This window comes from Stegostoma tigrinum, chromosome 10, assembly GCF_030684315.1.
Source record: "Stegostoma tigrinum isolate sSteTig4 chromosome 10, sSteTig4.hap1, whole genome shotgun sequence".
In the NCBI taxonomy this organism is placed as follows: Eukaryota; Metazoa; Chordata; class Chondrichthyes; order Orectolobiformes; family Stegostomatidae; genus Stegostoma; species Stegostoma tigrinum.
Genome location: NC_081363.1, coordinates 10,697,289 through 10,719,842, shown reverse-complemented (window position 1 = coordinate 10,719,842; position 22,554 = coordinate 10,697,289). Strand labels below are relative to the sequence as shown.

The following is a 22,554-nucleotide window of genomic DNA, read 5'->3' as shown; positions in this document are numbered from 1 at the left end:
AGCTGCTTTACACTGTTCCCCATGGTGTTGGTGAGCTGCTTTACGCTGTTCCCCATGGTGTTGGTGAGCTGGTTTACGCTGTTCCCCATGGTGTTGGTGAGCTGCTTTACACTGTTCTCAATGGTGTTGGTGAGCTGTTTTACACTGTTCCCCATGGTGTTGATGAGCTGCATTACACTGTTCCCCATGGTGTTGGTGAGCTGTTTTACACTGTTCCCCATGGTGTTGGTGAGCTGCTTTACACTGTTCCCCATGGTGTCGGTGAGCTGCTTTACACTGTTCCCCATGGTGTTGGTGAGCTGCTTTACACTGTTCCCCATGGTGTTGGTGAGCTGTTTTACACTGTTCCCCATGGTGTTGGTGAGCTGGTTTACGCTGTTCCCCATGGTGTCGGTGAGCTGTTTTACACTGTTCCCCATGGTGTTGGTGAGCTGCTTTACACTGTTCCCCATGGTGTTGGTGAGCTGCTTTATACTGTTCACCATCGTGTTGGTGAGCTGCTTTACTCTGTTCCCCATGGTGATGGTGAGGTGGTTTACACTGTTCCCATGGTGTTGGTGAGCTGTTTTACACTGTTCCCCATGGTGTTGGTGAGCTGCTTTACACTGTTCCCCATGGTGTTGGTGAGCTGCTTTACGCTGTTCCCCATGGTGTTGGTGAGCTGCTTTACACTGTTCCCCATGGTGTTGGTGAGCTGCTTTATGCTGTTCCCCATGGTGTTGGTGAGCTGCTTTACGCTGTTCCCCATGGTGTTGGTGAGCTGCTTTACACTGTTCCCAATGGTGTTGGTGAGCTGCTTTACACTGTTCCCCATGGTGTTGGTGAGCTGCTTTACACTGTTCCCAATGGTGTCGGTGAGCTGGTTTACGCTGTTCCCCATGGTGTTGGTGAGCTGCTTTACACTGTTCCCAATGGTGTTGGTGAGCTGCTTTACACTGTTCCCAATGGTGTTGGTGAGCTGCTTTACACTGTTCCCCATGGTGTTGGTGAGCTGCTTTACACTGTTCCCAATGGTGTTGGTGAGCTGCTTTACACTGTTCCCCATGGTGTTGGTGAGCTGCTTTACACTGTTCACCATGGTGTTGGTGAGCTGCTTTACACTGTTCCCCATGGTGTTGGTGAGCTGTTTTACACTGTTCCCCATGGTGTTTGTGAGCTGCTTTACACTGTTCCCAATGGCGTTGGTGATCTGCTTTACACTGTTCACCATGGTGTTGCTGAGCTGCTTTACACTGTTCACCATTGTGTTGGTGAGCTGCTTTACACTGTTCACCATGGTGTTGGTGAGCTGCTTTACACTGTTCCCCATGGTGTTGGTGAGCTGGGTTACGCTGTTCCCCATGGTGTTGGTGAGCTGCTTTACACTGTTCCCAATGGTGTTGGTGAGCTGCTTTACACTGTTCCCCATGGTGTTGGTGAGCTGCTTTACACTGTTCACCATGGTGTTGGTGAGCTGCTTTACACTGTTCCCCATGGTGTTGGTGAGCTGCTTTACACTGTTCACCATGGTGTTGGTGAGCTGGTTTACGCTGTTCCCCATGGTGTTGGTGAGCTGCTTTACACTGTTCCCCATGGTGTTGGTGAGCTGTTTTACACTGTTCCCCATGGTGTCTGTGAGCTGCTTTACACTGTTCCCCATGGTGTTGGTGAGCTGGTTTACACTGTTCACCATGGTGTTGGTGAGCTGGTTTACGCTGTTCCCCATGGTGTTGGTGAGCTGCTTTACACTGTTCCCCATGGTGTCTGTGAGCTGCTTTACACTGTTCCCCATGGTGTTGGTGAGCTGGTTTACGCTGTTCACCATGGTGTTGGTGAGCTGCTTTACACTGTTCCCAATGGTGTTGGTGAGCTGCTTTACACTGTTCCCCATGGTGTTGGTGAGCTGGTTTACGCTGTTCACCATGGTGTTGGTGAGCTGCTTTACACTGTTCCCAATGGTGTCTGTGAGCTGCTTTACACTGTTCCCCATGGTGTTGGTGAGCTGGTTTACGCTGTTCCCCATGGTGTTGGTGAGCTGGTTTACGCTGTTCACCATGGTGTTGGTGAGCTGGTTTACGCTGTTCCCCATGGTGTTGGTGAGCTGGTTTACACTGTTCCCAATGGTGTTGGTGAGCTGCTTTACACTGTTCCCCATGGTGTTGGTGAGCTGCTTTACACTGTTCCCCATGGTGTTGGTGAGCTGGTTTACGCTGTTCCCCATGGTGTTGGTGAGCTGGTTTACGCTGTTCACCATGGTGTTGGTGAGCTGTTTTACACTGTTCCCCATGGTGTTGGTGAGCTGGTTTACGCTGTTCACCATGGTGTTGGTGAGCTGGTTTACGCTGTTCCCCATGGTGTTGGTGAGCTGGTTTACGCTGTTCCCCATGGTGTCGGTGAGCTGCTTTACACTGTTCCCCATGGTGTTGTTGAGCTACTTTACACTGTTCACCATGGTGTCGGTGAGCTGCTTTACACTGTTCCCCATGGTGTCGGTGAGCTGCTTTACACTGTTCCCCATGGTGTTGGTGAGCTGCTTTACACTGTTCCCAATGGTGTTGGTGAGCTGCTTTACACTGTTCCCCATGGTGTTGGTGAGCTGCTTTACACTGTTCCCCATGGTGTTGGTGAGCTGGTTTACGCTGTTCCCCATGGTGTTGGTGAGCTGGTTTACGCTGTTCCCCATGGTGTTGGTGAGCTGGTTTACGCTGTTCCCCATGGTGTTGGTGAGCTGCTTTACACTGTTCACCATGGTGTTGGTGAGCTGCTTTACACTGTTCCCCATGGTGTTGGTGAGCTGCTTTACACTGTTCCCCATGGTGTCGGTGAGCTGCTTTACACTGTTCCCCATGGTGTTGGTGAGCTGCTTTACACTGTTCACCATGGTGTTGGTGAGCTGGTTTACGCTGTTCCCCATGGTGTTGGTGAGCTGCTTTACACTGTTCCCCATGGTGTCTGTGAGCTGCTTTACACTGTTCCCCATGGTGTTGGTGAGCTGCTTTACACTGTTCCCCATGGTGTTGGTGAGCTGGTTTACGCTGTTCCCCATGGTGTTGGTGAGCTGGTTTACACTGTTCCCCATGGTGTTGGTGAGCTGGTTTACGCTGTTCACCATGGTGTTGGTGAACTGCTTTACACTGTTCCCCATGGTGTTGGTGAGCTGGTTTACGCTGTTCCCCATGGTGTTGGTGAACTGCTTTACACTGTTCCCCATGGTGTTGGTGAGCTGGTTTACGCTGTTCCCCATGGTGTTGGTGAGCTGGTTTACGCTGTTCCCCATGGTGTTGGTGAGCTGCTTTACACTGTTCCCAATGGTGTTGGTGAGCTGCTTTACGCTGTTCCCCATGGTGTTGGTGAGCTGGTTTACGCTGTTCCCCATGGTGTTGGTGAGCTGCTTTACACTGTTCTCAATGGTGTTGGTGAGCTGCTTTACACTGTTCCCCATGGTGTTGGTGAGCTGCTTTACACTGTTCCCCATGGTGTCAGTGAGCTGCTTTACACTGTTCCCCATGGTGTTGTTGAGCTGCTTTACACTGTTCACCATGGTGTTGGTGAGCTGCTTTACACTGTTCCCCATGGTGTTGGTGAGCTGTTTTACACTGTTCACCATGGTGTCGGTGAGCTGCTTTACACTGTTCCCCATGGTGTTGGTGAGCTGCTTTACACTGTTCCCAATGGTGTTGGTGAGCTGCTTTACACTGTTCACCATGGTGTTGGTGAGCTGCTTTACACTGTTCCCCATGGTGTTGGTGAGCTGGTTTACACTGTTCCCCATGGTGTTGGTGAGCTGGTTTACGCTGTTCCCCATGGTGTTGGTGAGCTGGTTTACGCTGTTCACCATGGTGTTGGTGAGCTGTTTTACACTGTTCCCCATGGTGTTGGTGAGCTGCTTTATGCTGTTCCCCATGGTGTTGGTGAGCTGGTTTACGCTGTTCCCCATGGTGTTGGTGAGCTGGTTTACGCTGTTCACCATGGTGTTGGTGAGCTGCTTTACACTGTTCCCCATGGTGTTGGTGAGCTGGTTTACACTGTTCCCCATGGTGTTGGTGAGCTGGTTTACGCTGTTCCCCATGGTGTTGGTGAGCTGTTTTACACTGTTCCCCATGGTGTTGGTGAGCTGGTTTACGCTGTTCCCCATGGTGTCGGTGAGCTGTTTTACACTGTTCCCCATGGTGTTGGTGAGCTGGTTTACACTGTTCACCATGGTGTTGGTGAGCTGGTTTACGCTGTTCCCCATGGTGTTGGTGAGCTGCTTTACGCTGTTCCCCATGGTGTCGGTGAGCTGCTTTACACTGTTCACCATGGTGTCGGTGAGCTGCTTTACACTGTTCCCCATGGTGTCGGTGAGCTGCTTTACACTGTTCCCCATGGTGTTGGTGAGCTGCTTTACACTGTTCCCAATGGTGTTGGTGAGCTGCTTTACACTGTTCCCCATGGTGTTGGTGAGCTGCTTTACACTGTTCCCCATGGTGTTGGTGAGCTGGTTTACACTGTTCCCCATGGTGTTGGTGAGCTGGTTTACGCTATTCCCCATGGTGTTGGTGAGCTGGTTTACGCTGTTCACCATGGTGTTGGTGAGCTGGTTTACACTGTTCCCCATGGTGTTGGTGAGCTGCTTTATGCTGTTCCCCATGGTGTTGGTGAGCTGCTTTACACTGTTCACCATGGTGTTGGTGAGCTGCTTTACACTGTTCCCAATGGTGTTGGTGAGCTGTTTTACACTGTTCCCCATGGTGTTGGTGAGCTGCTTTACACTGTTCCCCATGGTGTTGGTGAGCTGCTTTACACTGTTCCCAATGGTGTTGGTGAGCTGCTTTACACTGTTCCCCATGGTGTTGGAGAGCTGCTTGACATTGTTCCCCATGGTGTTGGTGAATTGCCTTTTTGAACTGCTGCTGTGTATTTGGTGTCGGCAGATCCTCAATGCAGTTACGGAGGGAATTCCAGAACGTCTTTCGACTGATCCGCAGTCAGAATGGTGAGTGGCATAGAGGGGCTACTTTTTGTTGGTGCTGCCTCCTTGAATCTGCTGCCCGTGTCCTTCTGAATGGAGGTGGTCATGGGTTTGGAATCAAAGTGTGGTGCTGAATGTCCACAGCAGGCGAAGCAACATCTCAGGAGCACAAAAGCTGACATTTCGGGCCTAGACCCTTCATCAGAGTGGGGGATGAGGAGAGGGTTCTGAAATAAATAGAGAGAGAGGGGGAGGCGGACCCCATCCCTCACACCCCGCCCCTGCAATAACCGCCCCAAGAGGATCCCCCTCGTTCTCACACACCACCTCACCAACCTCCAGATACAACGCATCATCCTCCGACAGTTCCGCCATCTACAATCCGACCCCACCACCAAAGACATTTTTTCCATCCCCACCCTTGTCTGCCTTCCGGAGAGACAACTCTCTCCGTGACTCCCTTGTTTGCTCCACACCGCCCTCCAACCCCACCACAACCGGCACCTTCCCCTGCAACGGCAGGAAATGCTACACTTGCCCCCACACCTCCTCCCTCACCCCTATCCCAGGCCCCAAGATGACTTTCCATATCAAGCAGATGTTCACTTGCACATCTGCCAATGTGGTATACTGGATCCACTGTACCTGTTGTGGCTTCCTCTACAATGGGGAAACCAAGCGGAGGCTTGATGACCGCGTTGCAGAACACCTCCGCTCGTTTCGCAATAAACAACTGCACCTCCCAGTCACGAACAATTTTAACTCCCCCTCCCATTCTTTAGACGAGATATCCATCATGGGCCTCCTGCACTGCCACAATGATGCCACTGGAATGTTGCAGGAACAGCAACTCATGTTCCACTTGGGAACCCTGCAGCCCAATGGTATCAATGTGGACTTCACAAGCTTCAAAATCTCCCCTTCCTCCACTGCATCATAAAACCAGCCCAGCTCATCCCCTCCCCCCACTGCATGCCCAAACCAACCCATCTCCTCCCCGCCTCCCTAACCTGTTCTTCCTCTCACCTATCTCCTTCTCCCACCTCAACCCGCACCTTCATTTCCTACCTACTAACCTCATCCCGCCTCTTGACCTGTCCATCCTCCCCGGACCGACTTATCCCCTCCCCACCTCCCCACCTACACTCTCCTCTCCACCTATCTTCTCCTTTATCCATTTCGATCCGCCTCCCTCTCTCCCTATTTATTTCAGAACCCTCTTCCCATCCCCCTTTTCTGATGAAGGGTCTAGGCCCGAAACATCAGCTTTTTTGCTCCTGAGATGCTGCTTGGCCTGCTGTGTTCATCCAGCTTCACACTTTATTATCTTGGATTCTACAGCATCTGCAGTTCCTATTATCTCTGATGGGTTTGGAATCAAGCAGGTTGCTTTGTCCTGGAGAGCTACTCGCTGCAGAGTTCCACGTTTTGCAGCCTCTGTGGAGAGAGAAAGATACAGAGTTAATGCCATAAGTCTGATATGACTCTCCTTCAGAACCTGAAGGGATGTATATTTATTACGTATGTTCATACCATTGACAGATTCATTCTTATTATCTGATGACATGATTTGCAAATAACCTGTTGCTAGAAAGAAAGAAAACAGCTAAACTTGGAAATGGCAATCTGTTCATGCAGTGACTCAGTGGTTAGCACTGCTACCTCACGGTGCCAGGAACCTGGGTTCGATTCCAGCCTCAGGCGACTGTCTGTGTGGAGTTTGCACATTCTCCATGTGTCTGCGTGGGGTTCCTACAAGTGCTCCGGTTTTCTCCAAACATGTGCAGCTTCGGTGCTTTGGCTAAGTTTGCTAAATTTCCCATAGTGTCCAGGGAGGTGCGGGATGGGTTAACCATGGGAAATGCAGGAATGGGGTAGGAAATGGGTCTGGGTGGGATGCTATTTGGAAGGCCGGTGTGGACTCAATGGGCAGAATGGTCTGCTTCCACACTGTAAGCATTCTATGGTCCCACTCGCATATCTCAAATACAAAAACGATCAATAAAAGTATTTGTACCTTTCATCACAGAACGATGAGGATGGTGGAAGGCAAGCTCAATGCAGTTCTTTGTTTTAGCAGAAATTTCTTTGTTGTTCATGCCCTTTTTCTGTTTATGAAAGTGAGCTAAGCTTATTCCAGGCAAAGGGCCCCTGTCTCCGATGGTGAACAGTATTGAGCATTCCCAGGCCAGTGGCAGTTGTGTCCTGAGTGAAACTTCAGTAACCTATTCACACCCAAAAACTGCGCCACACCCCTCCAACCCCACTCACTGAATGAGGCAGAGATTTCCCATTCTCTGCTACGTACTTGTCACAGACTATTCACCACCTCTCTAAGCAGCAGACATTCAGAAGACTGTCTTCCACTCCTCCAATATACATTGATATATTTGCTTCTCCCACATTAGCCACGCTGGTCTCTCCTAGAGAGAGCTCTTACCTATTGGCGTGAGGACAGAAAGAACCCGAGCTCTCAGCAGGAAATAGACAGATTCGTTGCATCCTTCCACAAATAAATCCAAACCCAGATTTTGGCAGTTAAGATCCAGCTCCTCATGTATTAAGTCACCCAGATTTTGTGTTCTTTTGAACATATAATGTGCCTCAAGATACACTAAAGAGAGCAACAGTCAGATTCAAGCCACTTCTTAAATAAGCACCTAGCATTGACAATGGTGACTGCAAAACAATCAAGTGTTTGTAAAACTCATCTATTTCAGTCGGGAAGGAAACGGCCATCCTCACCTGGTCTGGTCTACACGTAACTCTAGACCCTCAGCAATGTGGCTGCTTCTTAATTGCTATTCCAAATGTTGGAGCAAGTCACTCTGGAATATTCAAGAATGCAGCTCACTACCAACTGCTCGAGGGCAGTGAAGCACAGTAATGAAGCTTCCGCAGAGCTGTGCAAATGGGCACAAAATTTTCTGTGCCACAGTTTACATCTTCTTCACCTTTAATTCACGCAGTTGTCAGAGAAAATGTGACACTGATCCCCGCAAAGGTGTGTCACGGTGGCTCAGTGGTTAGCAATGCTGCCTCACCGCACCAGGGACCCGGGTTCGATCCCACCTGCGGGTGACTCACTGGGTGGAGTTTGCACGTTCTGCCCATGTCTGTGTGAGGTTCCCCCTGGGTCCTCTGGGTTCCTCACACAGCCCAAAGATGCCCAGGGTAGGTGGATTGCCTATGGTGCCCAGGGATGTGCAGGCTGGGTGGATAAGCCATGGGAAATGTAGCGTTGTAGGAATTGGTTGGGCTGCTCTTTGGAGGGTTGGTATGGGTTGAATGGCCTGCTTCTATGCAGTAGGAATTCTGCATGGGGCTTATGGAGTGACCTAAAGGAGAAGAGAGAGAGGGATGTAGAATTCCAAAGGAGTAAATTGTAGAGTTAATAATGTCAGTGCTGTACAGCAGCTATCATTATTGCTGAATTCAAACCTCTAGAACAACTGAACTCATTAAATGTCACCGTAAATGTGCATTTTAAAGTCAGGTTTTAATGCAAATCTGAGAAAGCACATGACCATTACATGAATGTAATTTGCGTTAATGTTAACCTTTTCACTGTGTGAATGGTCGTGTGATAAGCTTAGTTAGATACAACATGTCCCACACTCTGATCTTCACTTTAATCCATTAATCCCTTAATGCTTGTTTGCCACACTTCTCCAACCCTATCTGTTACATCCACCTGGCAAGTCAATCCTTTCCATTTTGCATAAACACTCTGTAAGATCATAGAGGAGGCTGAACTGAAGAAAGGCCATTCAAGATATCGAGCCCACACTATCCATGAGGGTTGGGGGCTGGGCAGTAGCCACACCACACAGATTATCGTTAATTGGACTGAAACCCAGTGATCTAAGCAGGTCCTTTACATTAAAAACTGAGACCTTCACGAGGTACCACAGCTCTCCCTGTAGGTTTCAGGAGTTTGAAGTAGCAGTACAAACCTCCACACACTCTTATTAACCCTGTAACAGTCAGTAGAAAATATAGTGTTATCAGATAGTTACAACACAAAGGAGGCCATTCAGAATGATGAGCTTCACTTTGTACTACTCGACTGCTTTCTCCCCATAGTCCTGCAATTGTATCCTCTTCAGCCATTGCTTCAATTTCGATTCGAAAGGTGTGGTTGAATCTGCTTCCAACGCACTCTCGGAGAGTACATTCCAGATCCCCACCACTCACCTGCTTGGAAAAATTTCTCTTCTCTTCTTGTCTCTAATGCTTCTTTTGCCAATGACCTTAAATTTGGACCTTGTCATTCTCCATCCTTCCCCCAGTTGGAAACAGTTTGTCTCTAGCTATGCCGCCCAGATCTCCACTGATTTTGAATGCATCTTGCAGAGTTGGCCTCCCCACCCCCGCCATCATTTCTCTTTCTGAAGGAGAACAGCTCTTCGCCTCTCCAATTATTCCATAGGAACAGGAGTTGGCTAATCAAGTCTGATCTGCCATTTATTGAGACTATGAGGCGGTACGGTGGCTCAGTGGTTAGCAGTGCTGCCTCTCAGCACCAGAGACCGGGGTTTGATTCCACCCTCAGGTGACTGTCTGCGTGGAGTTTGCACATTCTTCCCATGTTTGCGCGGGTTTCTCCTGGATGCTCTGGTTTCCTCCCATAGTCCAAAGCTGTGTAGGTTAGGGTGGATTGGCCAGGCTAAATTGCCCAGTGTCCAAGGATGTGGAAGTTAGGTGGATTAGCTGTGGGAAATGCAGTGCTTTGGGGGCAGGGTAGGGAGGGTGAGTCTGGGTGTGATATCTTCAGAGAGTCGGTCTGGACTTGTTGGGCCAAATGGCCTATTGCCACACTGGAGGGATTCTATGGCTGATCTGATAATCCCCAACTCCACTTTCCCCCTAACCCTTGATAATTAGAAATCTTCATATCGCTGCCTTAATTATACCCAATAACTCAGTCTTGGCAATTTCAGTGGTAAAGAACTCCAAGTTTTACCATCCCTGTGAGGAAAAGAAAGTTCCTCCTCATCACTGTCTTAACTGGGCAACTCCTTATTCTGAAATGATGCCCTCTGGTCCCACAAGCAACATTTCAGCATCCATCCTGCCAAGGCCCCTTGGGCTACATATCTGTAATGTTCCTTATTTATGGAACCATTCAACCAGGAGCTATTCTGAAATAACACTTGCTGTTTTTGGAGGTGAGAGCCATGTGGAATGGGTGGTGAGTCTTTTCCCTGCTGCTGAACTCATGCATTAGACCGTGAGGTGCAGGGAGGAACAGCTCTGCAGGAGTTCCTTAGGGAGCGTGTCCTAGGCCCAACCATCTTCGGCTGCCTCATCCATGACCTTCTCTCCCTCCTAAGGTCAGAAGGAGGGATGCTCGCTGATGATTGCACAATGTTCAGCACCATTCACAACTCCTCAGATACTGAAGCAGCTCATGTTCGAATGCAAAAAAGCCTGGGCCACCTTCAGACTTGGATTGTCAGCATCTAGACCAACAAATCACCTATAATAAGATAACAAAGTGTGAAGCTGGATGAACACAGCAGGCCAAGCAGCATCTCAGGAGCACAAAAGCTGACGTTTTGGGCCTAGACCCTTCATCAGAGAGGGGGATGTGGTGAGGGTTCTGGAATAAATAGGGAGAGATGGGGAGGCGGACTGAAGATGGAGAGAAAAGAAGATAGGTGGAGAGGAGAGTATAGGTGGGGAGGTAGGGAGGGGATAGATCAGTCCGGGGAAGACGGGCAGGTCAAGGAGGCGGGATGAGGTAGTAGGTAGGAAATGGAGGTGCGGCTTAAAGTGTTCTCAGAACAACTCACACTAATGGCAGGAGTAGCATTTTGGATCTGAGACTGTGCTGACAGTGCTGAAAATGCAACAACAATGCAACTAAATGTTGTATGGTATGATTCAGTGCTGGATTAACATTTGCCTTCTTAACAAAATTACTTCCCGGATTTCCCATAATCTCAGAATAAAGGGACTCTAATTTAAGACTGAGATGGGCCAGAGTGTTGTGAGTCTGTGAAACTGTTTGCCATAGACCGCTGAGAGGGTATAGCCCTTCTGTATATTTAAGGCTGAGATAGAATAGACTCTTTGATCAGTCAGGGAGTCAAGGGCTCTGGGAAAAGGCAGGAAAGTAGATGTAGGGAATGTCGGATCAGCCATGATACTACTGAATGGTGGAGCAGGCCCAAGGGGCTGAATGCCTACTCCTGTGCTTGTTTCTTTCGGTATTACTCAAAAATGGGCTTGCAAACAAAGAACACTAACAGGGAGCCACGGAGAGATGGCCACCAGGAATCGGTTCAGTTTCCTAGAGCAGTGGGACCAATTCCACATCCTTTAACACTCTTACCCAACAACAATACTCCAATCCCAGTCTTGAAAGTTTTAATCGATCCTTATTAGGTAGGGAGATCAGATTTTCACTACCTCTTGAGTGAGAAGAGTTTTCTGGTTTCATGCCTAAACAATCATAATTTTAGGATTCTGCCAAAATTGTTTTGAATAACCAAACCGTTCAGACATGTTTTGATAAAACTCTGGGGTAGGTGGGATTTGAACATTGGTCTTCCAAACCAGAGGTAGCAATGGATTGCAAATGCATACTTGGGTAAGGCAGAGATATTTTAATCTACCTGTTTGGGCATATTATAACACACTTCTGAAGCAGGCAAGACTTGAGCCTAGACCTTCTGGCCTAGAGGTAGTGACACTGACACTACCACAAGATCTTCACATTATGTCATTATAAACTTATAATTCTTACAGAGTCTTTATTACATAAAAGTCGAAGAACAGAGGTCTTGGTTCAAGTCAGTGCAGCCCCAGAGGGATATCATAACATAACATAATAATTAAAAGTCTAAGAATAGGAATGGTTTGGGCGAGTTGCCAGTGTGGAAGGAAATTTTATGCAGAATGATCTATAAAATGGCAAAGATATTAAATAAGCCCTTGTCATAAATGCACAGCCGCAGTTATGAAACTTCAAACGCTGAACCCTTCGCGCATAAAGGAATATCCTCTTGCTTTTAGCCAATACAGTCTTTCAGTGATTCCCAATTTCCAAGTTACTTGTTCCTTAACGCTTAATGCTAGCACAAGTAAATGACCTCAATGCAAGTTTCAAGCTGCCTGTGGCCTGGCCTGTTTCCATGGTGACACAACATTCGAGGAATGTATCAATAAGTCCCTTATGGAGCCTCGGACTGTACCTAACCCCAACCACATAGAAAGTAACACCAGAAGACAGACTGTAGAGTTTGTGTCCCCTATCCTTCAAGATCAAATATATGAAATGATTGATTAAAAATCCTAAAAGGATAATGTTTTTTTTCAGTGGAGTATTCATTTTGTTCCTTTGGTTTCTTAAAATATGCATATAGTTAAAAAGCCTTTTTTCTGGAATTGACATCATTTATCATTAATGTTCTGTCATCTACATCCTACACATGATTTCAGGGATGGATGAAGAGACTGTCAAATGCTGCTAGTATCTAATACTAATGAGTGCAGGCAAGGGATACAGTTAAAAGAAGTATGCATTATATGAACAAAAGCCCATCCTAAGTATGTATTGCTTTCGAACAGTAGAAAGTATTAATTTTTCCTTTAACCAATTTGAGCATTGCTGAAAAATGATTTTGTCAAAGTTTTTCATCTTGCACTCATCAGGACATTTCACAAGAATACAAATTCAACACAAAACCTGATACTAATAATGTTGGTTTAACTCCTTGCATTTGCATTCTTACAGAATGTCCTGATAAGTGCAAGGCAAAATAGCTTCAATAAAATGTATCCTTTTTCAGCAGTACTCAAGTTCTATACTACCAAATAACCATTTATATTACCTATTTACTAATGCTAGCTGTCTTTAGGATAAAATGTTAAGCTAAAACAGTGGGTAGCACAGTGACACAGTGATTAGCACTGCAGCCTCACAGCACCAGGGACCTGGGTTCAACCTCAGCCTCAGGCAACTGTCTGTGTAGAGTTTGCACATTCTCCCCGTGACTGCGTGGGTTTCCTCCAGGTGCTCCGGTTTCCTCCCACAGTCCAAAGATGTGCAGGCTAGGTAGATTGACCATGCTAAATTGCCCATAGTGTTCAGGAATGTGTAGATTAGGTGGGTTATTGGGGGATGGTTCTGGGTGAGATGTTCAAGGGTTGGTGTGGACTTGTTGGGCTGAAGGGCCTGTTTCCATGCTGTACGGATTCTGTGATTCTAATGGCTCTTTGATGCTCTCAGGGTAAATGTAAGTTGGCTATTAAAGATCTACTGGTGTTATCTGAAGAACAGAGGAATAATCCTCAGTTGTGTTGGAAGACCATTGACCTAAAATGTGAATTCTCTCTCCACAGATGCTTCTAGACACACTGAATATTTCCAGTGTTTATTGTATTTTTTTTCAGATTTCTACGTTCTGCGGTATTTTACTTTTGAATTAGACTGAATCTGATGTGATCTGGCTAGGTTTTATCCTTCACTTAACATCATTAATTGCCCAATATTGTCACATTGTAGCCTGTAGAAGCTTAAGAACAAAATGGCTGCTGAGTTTATTAACGTACAATAGTGACGCAGTTTCTAAAGGCTCTCATTGTCCGTAAACCAGTTTCAGACACCTTGAGATGATAGAAATATAGTGCCACTCAGTGTCAAGAGGTTTAAACTAAAATCAGAGTTCATTGTTTCTTTCGCTTTGGGGAAAGAGAGGCACAATGCTTGAGATGAGTGAGGTAACACAATAGACAGTTAAAAAAAGTCATCAACACAGGCTAAAAGGGCCGAAAGGCACATTCCTGTACCTGAAGAGGAGATAAGTGGTGATGCATCTAAGTTCTTGCCACATAAAAGCTGTAGGACCCTGGAACATCCTTGCAATAATGTCACAGAGCTGCTCCCCTCTGGATGTAAATAACAAATTGTGGGTGGAGTTAGGAGAAAGAGTGATAAACGCCTGGTGAGCTGGGCAGAAGCCTGACATCTAACCCTGCAAATGTTAGAAATACATGCAAGAAGATACGTAGAGTAGATTGATGGCTATGAGGCAGTGGAGTTAATGAATAAGATTTGAGCCTGATAAGGCCATGATGTATTCAGTATTAACATATAGTAAACAGTGTTGTAAAGAAACTCAAGCCTCAAGACAGACCTTGACACTGCCTTTCCCTCAACCAGTCTGTCACAAAGCCACATGACAAAGGAATTTCAAGATAACAAGGTGTAGAGCTGGATGAACACAGCAGGCCAAGCAGCACCTTCAGAGCAGGAAAGCTGACGTTTCGGGCCTAGAATTTCAATGCAAGATTAAATCAAACCTGAATAAAGCCATACTTAACATGAAAAAAAAACGAAGCAATGCAGTAACTGGGTTTATCTCATGCTGTCCTGACTTTTTCTCATTGATTTAGTGGCTGATTATCTCCTTGGGTAATAATGCATGCATCCTGCTCTTAATGCAGGATTAGATGGGAATCAGTGCAAATCTTGGCAAAATATGCTAAGCACTCCAAAACAATTCTCCTCTAATGCCATAAATCACTGCCGCACGCAGAGCAAGGCCACACATAATTAATAATGATACATATGGGTGAGAGATTAATAAATTAGACCAATTATGCCTAATTTGCCTCAATTAGAAATCAGTTCAATTTAGAATATTAATTTACTCCCCTCCCCAGCACCATTCAAACTAAAATAAATGCCAGTGATTTTTTTTTAAATTTTGAAATGGCCTCTTTGATTTTGTGCAATTCAGACCAGAGCGTAAAAGTACACAGCGAGGAACAACGGAGCTCATATCAGCCATGCTGTACAATCAGAGCAGCCAGGGATAGGCTAGCGCTGCATCTTCTCCCCTTAATTCATTCCAGCTGCTCGCACAAGCCTCAAATCGATGGGAAAAAGAATTCTCAAGAATTAGAATTAGAATTAGGTTTATTGTCACGTGTACTCAAGGTACAAAAGAACAGGAGTGTAGTGAGAAGTGGGCAACATTGCCATAACATGGCACCATCTTAAGTACAAGCTACACAGGCATAAATCTTTGATATGAAAAAAAGGGAAAATTAAGAAAAAAGTTACATTACATTACAGATATACATAAGTCAGAAAAATAAGAAATAAAGCTAAAAACATGGACATTACAGTCTTTCTATAAGGACTTCCATGTGGTCTGGCTGAACTACACCGGTTCCAAATGGGTAGCCATTTTTGCCCCACGCCACAGACACCACCCCGCCCTGGGCCTGCTAACTGCCATCCCCAATCCCCTCCAGGCCACAGGTCGACCCCACCCCGCTCTGGGCCTGCTAACTGCCATCCCAATCCCCTCCAGGCCACAGGCCGACCCCACCCCGCTCTGGGCCTGCTAACTGCCATCCCCAATCCCCACCACGCCGCAGACACCACCCCGCCCTGGGCCTGCTAACTGCCATCCCCAATCCCCACCACGCCACAGACACCACCCCGCCCTGGGCCTGCTAACTGCCATCCCCAATCCCCTCCACGCCACAGGCTGACACCACGCCGCCCTGGGCCTGCTAACTGCCATCCCAATCCCCTCCAGGCCACAGGCCAACCCCACCCAGCTCTGGACCTGCTAACTGCCATTCCCAATCCCCTCCACGCCACAGGCCAACACCACCCCGCTCTGGGCCTGCTAACTGCCATCCCCAATCCCCTCCAGGCCACAGGCCGACCCCACCCCGCTCTGGGCCTGCTAACTGCCATCCCAATCCCCTCCAGGCCACAGGCCGACCCCACCCCGCTCTGGGCCTGCTAACTGCCATTCCAATTGCCTGCAGGCAACAGGCCAACACCACATCGCTCTGGGCCTGCTAACTGCCATCCCCAATACCCTCCACGCCACAGGCCGACACCACCCCGCTCTGGGCCTGCTAACTGCCATCCCCAAACCCCTGCAGGCCACAGGTCGACCCCACCCCGCTCTGGGCCAGCTAACTGCCATCCTCTATCCCCTTCAGGCCACAGGCCGACCCCACCCCACTTGTTTCAGACCTTCACAAACCCCAGTGAGTATGAATCAGGTGTTGCAATCCATATGTGTGTTTCCCACAAGGGGGTCCATTAGCTGGAAAGCCAGTTTGCAATGCACCGTGATACTGACGGCAGGAGTTCAATTGTGGCACAGGCTGAGGACACCACAGAGGGCTCTCCTTCGCAACCTCTGCCCTCACCTGAGGAGTGGGGACCCCCAGGTTAAACTGACCACCCAGTGCCTCTCTCTAATGGCAGTGCAGCCCCATGTTCTGGTGTTTCAGTCATGGCTGACTCTGCCCTTTCTTTCGCTAACCACGCTGTGATTTGTGTGATACCTGAGCTGTGCCTCTCTGTTGATGCTGTTAAGACAAAAGGCCCTTCAAATAGTTTGGGTCTGTGTAGATCACGCAATGGCATGGACTTTGGAAATAGATCAGGATAGGGATCATTGGGTTCTGGGGCCACTCCCTTCAGACTCGAGGAGGACTGAGGATTCGAAATTGTAAGCACCGTTAACAGCTTTTTAAAAGAATGTAATCTTTCAAGCCAGAATCTGTTGCCCCATCCTAGTTGCCCTTGAACTGAGAGGCTTAGGATCATCGAGTTGTACAGCGTGGAAACACACCCTTCAGTCCATTTGCCCACACTGACCAGATATCTTAAACTAACCTAGTCCCATTTACTAGCAGTTCGCCCATATCCCTCTAAACTGTTCCTATTCACATATCTATCCAGATGCCTGTTAAATGATTCTAATTGGACCAGCTTCCATCACTTCCTGTGGCAGCTCATTTCATACACACACCAGCCGCTGCATGAAGAGGATGTCCCTTTTATATCTCACATTCCTAAATCATTTCAGAGTCAACCATGGTCATTGCAGAGTCACATATGATGAGACCAGGCAAGAGAAACAGAATTCCTATCCTAAAGGACATCAATGAATCAAGTTGGGAATTACAATAGACAAGGATAGACTTATGATCATCAATATTGCAACTGGCTTAGCATTCCCAATGTAATAATTGAGTTGCAATTCCACCACAGAAACATGAAGGGATTTGGATCCACATTCCCAAAGCACTATAACCAATTTCTAGGCAACAAGGTTAGTGCTGTCACCACGACACACCAGCTGCCTCAGTTACATAGCATTTTGTTTCTCTTGGCTGGGACTACTGCTGTTCACTCTTCAGATTAATAACTTGAATCTTGGGATCAAAAAACACGATATCCAAACATGAAGTTGACAACAAACTGGATGGAGGGGGGTGGTAGTTAATCAGGATGGAGTAGGGCCGTAACAAATTACAGGAGACACAGTGTGGAGGTGCTGGTGTTGATCTGTGATGGACAAAGTCAGAAGTCACACAACACCAGGTTATAGTCCAGAGATAGTAGGAACTTCAGTTGCTGGAGAATCCGAGATAACAAGGTGTAGAGCTGGATGAACACAGCAGGCCAAGCAGCATCAGAGGAGCAGGAAGGTTAACTTTTTGGGCCTGGGCCCTTCTTCAGAAATGGGCTAAAGGTTTACTTGAAATCACAAGCTTTCGGGCTACTGCAATTTCCGTCATTTCACCTGACGAAGGAGCAGCACTTTGAAAGCTTACAATTTTAAATTAACCTGTTGGACCATAACCTGGTATCATGTGACTTCTGAAATAAAGTTAATAAACTCACAAAATGTGCAAATAATTATCAAGCGAAATTCACAAAGATAGTGAGGCAGTAGTGTGACTTGTTCGGAAGAATATTGCATCTAAGTGAGGCAGAAGGACAAAGGGGTTTCAAAGTACAAACAGACCAATTGTGTTGTGCCACAGGTTAGCAAGGGCATGAAAAAAGATAGTAAAAAAAGCAGTAGGTTTTATTTTTATTGGGCTTGAGTTGTAAAGTAGGGAAGTTGTGTTCAACATTGATTGGACCCCACTAGGAGAAATGTGTTCACTTCTGGCGACTATTATAGATCAGTTGCTGAAGGGTTGGAGACGCTGCAGGAAAGATTTACAAGAATAATACACATTCTTAAGCGTTCTTTTCCCTATCGATTTGAAGCTCCTGTGAGGAGCTGGAATGAATTAAGGGGAGAACATACATCAGGAAACAATTGACAACCTGAATCCCTGCTCTTTTTTCAAACAGGGCTCAGCGATGACCTAATGGAACTCTTGAAAGGTATGAACTGCTTCGATAGGGTGGATAAAGACAGACATTTCCTACTGTGGGGAGCATTGAGATTAATGACTGGGAGGTTGGTCGCCAATTGTTCAAAATGGCAACAACTTCTCCATGACGGCGTAGTGTGCGTTGAATCTAAACAATGTAGTAATGAGGCAGGGCGGCCACAGAGGGGAAAGACAAGGAAGCAGGTTCTGCTCTGTGGGCTCCACTACCTCATGGGACATACTGCTGCCCCACAAGCCAACATCGAGAATTTGCTGGCTCTGTCGTACGAAGTCTAGTATCATAAACCCACGTCGACACGTATATGACCACGTCATCCTTCAATCGAGGGGCAGCCCTAAATGACAGTGGACCTTGCCTTGACAATTTGAAAATTGGCATTCTCACACTTGTCCTGATAAATGCAATACAAAAAGCTCCAACAACTTGTTTCTCTTTTCAGCAAGATTCAAATTCTATAGAAACATGTAATTACTAGGAATAGTTTTGCTGTATTTAGCCCCTTGAATTCTTGCACATTTTTGCACTTCAGGCAGGCCACCCCTCAATCTTCTTATCTCAAGAGAACACAGGTCAAGCTAACAAAATCTGTTTAATTTAACCCTCCATGCTGCAGTATTATTCCAGTGACATTATTGAATTCCATTTGCCTATTTGACTGGATTTAGGTAAAATTTTGAATGGTGGGGTACTACAGAGAGCCTTTGGAGAAGACCCTGTAATGTTTGTCTTGTTAACATTACTTCTTGTTTTGCCTGTCTTCTGATTAAACTCTGTGTAGCTGTAAAGTAATGTTGTTTTTCTATTCTGTAACTAAAAATTGTACCTAGGTACCTTTGAATCTAAGATGACACTGTAAGTGGCAACTTATAAACTTTTCACTGTGCTCGTTTGAGTACATGTGACAATAAAGCTAACTCATAGAATCCCTACAGTGTGGAAACAGGCCCTTCAGCCCATCAAGTCCACACTGATCCTCAGAGCATCCACACATCCCCCTGTAACCCAATGAAGCTGCACATCCCTAAACACTCTGGACAATTTAGCAAGGCCAATCCACCTAGCCTGCACATCTTTGGACTGTGGGAGGAAACCGGAGCACCCAGAGAAAACCCACGCAGACACAGGGAGAATGTGCAAACTCCACACAGACAGTCACCCGAGGCTGGAATCGAACCCGGGTCCCTGGCAATGTGAGGTAGCAGTGCTAACCACTGAGCCACCATGCCACCTCAGTTTCAATTCAATGGGTATAGTGTGCCATGCTCTTTGAGCATTATTTTGCTCATGAACATTTTGTAATTACCTGTAGGAGTATCCAATAGAGTGAGTACATAAGGTATTCAAATGTGGGGGTGGATTAGTCAGCATTAGCCAGCACACCCTCTAGCTTTTGACACCCCTAGCTGAGGAAGAACACATTGGCTATTCATCCAGGGGTGAATATTCACTCCCTTCACCACTGACGCGTGTGGGCTACAGTGCACACTGTCTACAATTAAAGCTACTTCTAAACTCATGATCTTCACCATCGAAAAACACATGGGCATGAGCTACATGGAAGCATTTGTCTTTGGCAGAGACTAAACTGAAAGGTTTAGCAGATGAATTGAGGATAGAAATAAAATTGGAACTGGTACAGTTGAGATGCTTAAAGTGAGGACGCAGTGTTTAGAATTTAAAGGAGGCAACGCTGAACTTGATGTGTCATTATTAGAAATTACCTAACATTCGTCTAGAAATGAAAAGACTTGGACTGGAAGTAAAAGTGGGGGGAGAGCAATGGAAGACGAGAAAGGAGAAAGAGAACTCAAAACAAGAAAGCTTGAATCATGGTATTAGGATAGAGTAGGACAGAGAAAAATGGGAAGGAAGGGAAAGGAAAAGACAGGGAAATTGAATTAAAAAGCTTGGCTTCAAAAGCCATCAGGGTGTCAACCAACAAGACTTCAAGTCATAGTGTCACACAGGATGGAAACAGATCCTTTGGGCCAAGTCATTGAGTGTATTTAAGACAGGTATAGTTAGGTTCTTGATTAGTAAAGGGGGTCACAGTTATGGGGAGAAGACAGGAAATGACATTGAGAAACATATTAGCCAAGATCGAATGGACAGACAGACCCATTGGGCTGAATGGCCTAAGTCTGCACCTATATCTTATGGCTTATGACGCATGAGACAAGAAATGTGAGAAAATGTATGAGTGTGAGCAGTGAGTGCATTAGAGAATTAGTGCAGTGTAAGAAAAAGTGGGTGTGAGAGACAGTGAGTGTGTCACTGTGGGAGAAAGACATTGAGTGTGAGACAGTATCTGTATGTGTGTGTGCACGTGTGAGAGAGAGAGACAGTGTGTGAGAGTGTGTGTGAGGGAGAGAGTGTGAGAATGTGTGTGTGTGAGAGAGAGAGAGACAGGGAGTGTGGGAGTGTATGTGTGAGAGAGCGAGTGTGAGACAGTGTGTGACAGACAGGCAGTGAGTGGGAGACAGTGTGTGTGTGAAAGTGTGTGTGTGTGTGTGTGAGAGAGAGAGAAAAACAGTGAGCGTGAGGCAGAGAGTGTGAGAGGCAGTGAGTATGTGAGTATGTGAGCATGATCATTTCTGGACCTGCACTGGTATATTCTCAATAATAATGGTTTCTAGCATCTTCCCTCTGACAGGTATTAAGCTCCCTGGCCTGGAGTTTCCTGATTTCTCTCTCCTTCTCTTGCTGAATAAAGGATTTATATTCGCTCTCTTCAAGTCTAATGGAAACTTACCAGAACTGGGGGAGTTTTGGAAAATTAAAACTAACACACAAATTATCCCATTAGTCACTTCTTTTAAGAATCTACAAGGAAACCCATCAGGACCCAGCCACTTGTCGGCCACAGCTCCAACAAGTAGTCAGACAGTGAGTGCGAGAGTGTGAGAGTGTGTGTGTATTCCATGTTCGTGTCTGTATGTGAGAGAGGGTGTGTGTGAGAGAATGTGTCTGCAGGTGTATCATGTGAGAATGTGAGATAATAAAGTGTGAAGCTGGATGAACACAGCAGGCCAAGCAGCATCTCAGGAGCACAAAAGCTGACGTTTCAGGCCTAGACACTTCATCAGAGGCTTTAGGCCCGAAATGTCAGCTTTTGTGCTCCTGAGATGCTGCTTGGCCTGCTGTGTTCATCCAGCTTCACACTTTGTTATCTTGGATTCTCCAGCATCTGCAGTTCCCATTATCACTCATTTGAGAGTGTGCCTGTATGTTTGTGCTGTATGTGCAAGTGTATGTGCCTGTACTTGTGTTTATATTTTTGAGAAATTGTGGGTAACAGTATATATGTGTGCCTGTACTTGAGAAAGAGTGTGCATGAGGGTGTGTGCAAGAGTGTGTGTGTCTGTCAGAATGTGTATCTGTGAGAGAATGTGCGTCTGTATGCAAGATGCAGAGTGTGTTTGTGAGCGTGTGAGATTATGCCAAGTGTGTGTTTGAGGCACTGAGTGAATGAGAATATGTATGGTTTTGAGAATGTGTTTGTGCACGCATATTTGTGTGTGTGTGTCTGTCTGCATGTTTGGGTATGCGTACACATGTGTGTGTCTGTCTGCATGTTTGGGTATGCGTACACATGTGTGTGTCTGTCTGCATGTTTGGGTGTGCATACACACGTGTGTGTGTGTGTGTGTGTGTGTGTGTGTGTGTGTGTGTGTGTGTGTGTGAGAAAGATACAGAAAGCTACTAGCTTTTGCCTGCTCATGGGTGGCGTTGCGTTTTATAAATGAATATTACAGCAATGAATGGAAAAACTAGCATGGTAATAATATTGGCACATGTGGCCAGAAAGCTAAGTAAGATTTGATTACTTCCTTGGGATCCTGAGAAAGCAGACAACAATATAAGAAAATCAATTGTTTCAATTTAAAAATCCAGTCGTGGTAAAATTCTCATGCACTGTCTGCAAAAGCATTAAAGTCATATATTTCAGAACAATCCCACTTCAAATCAAGCAGGGCCTCCTTTCTAAAAAAAATGTTTAGCCTGAGCTTGGCATAATTTGTCTTGCCTTTCGTACACCTTTGCGCTGAAAGACTGTTATCTCTGAATTTACAGAAAGGTGAGTGTGTTACATTAGACAGACTTACAATGGGATAATAGATTTTAATTCCAGGGCAAATATTTGATTTGAGTCTGTGTAAATGATTTCCCAAGACACACACTTCATTTTAATGTTTGGCTGTGATGGTACATTTTGTCTGGCAGTTTCTGAATTGTGTGGGGCTGCCTCTAGTGAATGTGTACAAACTGGCGTCAGGAACCAGTTAGTGAGGGGAAGACCATTCACTCCCTTAAGATGGGCGCATTCTTCATTTAAAATCTTGGTGATCTCTAACTTAAACCCATTCACATGCTTCAGCTCTGTAACCTTAACTGGTAATAAATTAGTCTCAGATTTGAAATTTTTAACTGATATGAT

General features: G+C 46.4%; 1 protein-coding gene across 2 annotated transcripts in view; it reads left to right on the top strand.

The window, feature by feature from the left end:
* nrxn3a (neurexin 3a) overlaps positions 1–22,554 on the top strand; it is a 2,036,587-nt gene that overhangs the window by 1,983,685 nt on the left and 30,348 nt on the right. Inside the window, exon 23 of one of the 2 annotated variants that reach the window (XM_059648998.1) lies at positions 4,893–4,913. The exons of the other annotated variant lie outside the window; for it this stretch is intronic. Coding sequence (XP_059504981.1) covers position 4,893 — 1 coding nt within the window. The 3' untranslated portion in view covers positions 4,894–4,913. Of the gene's footprint in view, positions 1–4,892; positions 4,914–22,554 lie in introns of those variants that run through there. 2 annotated transcript variants of the gene reach the window in all.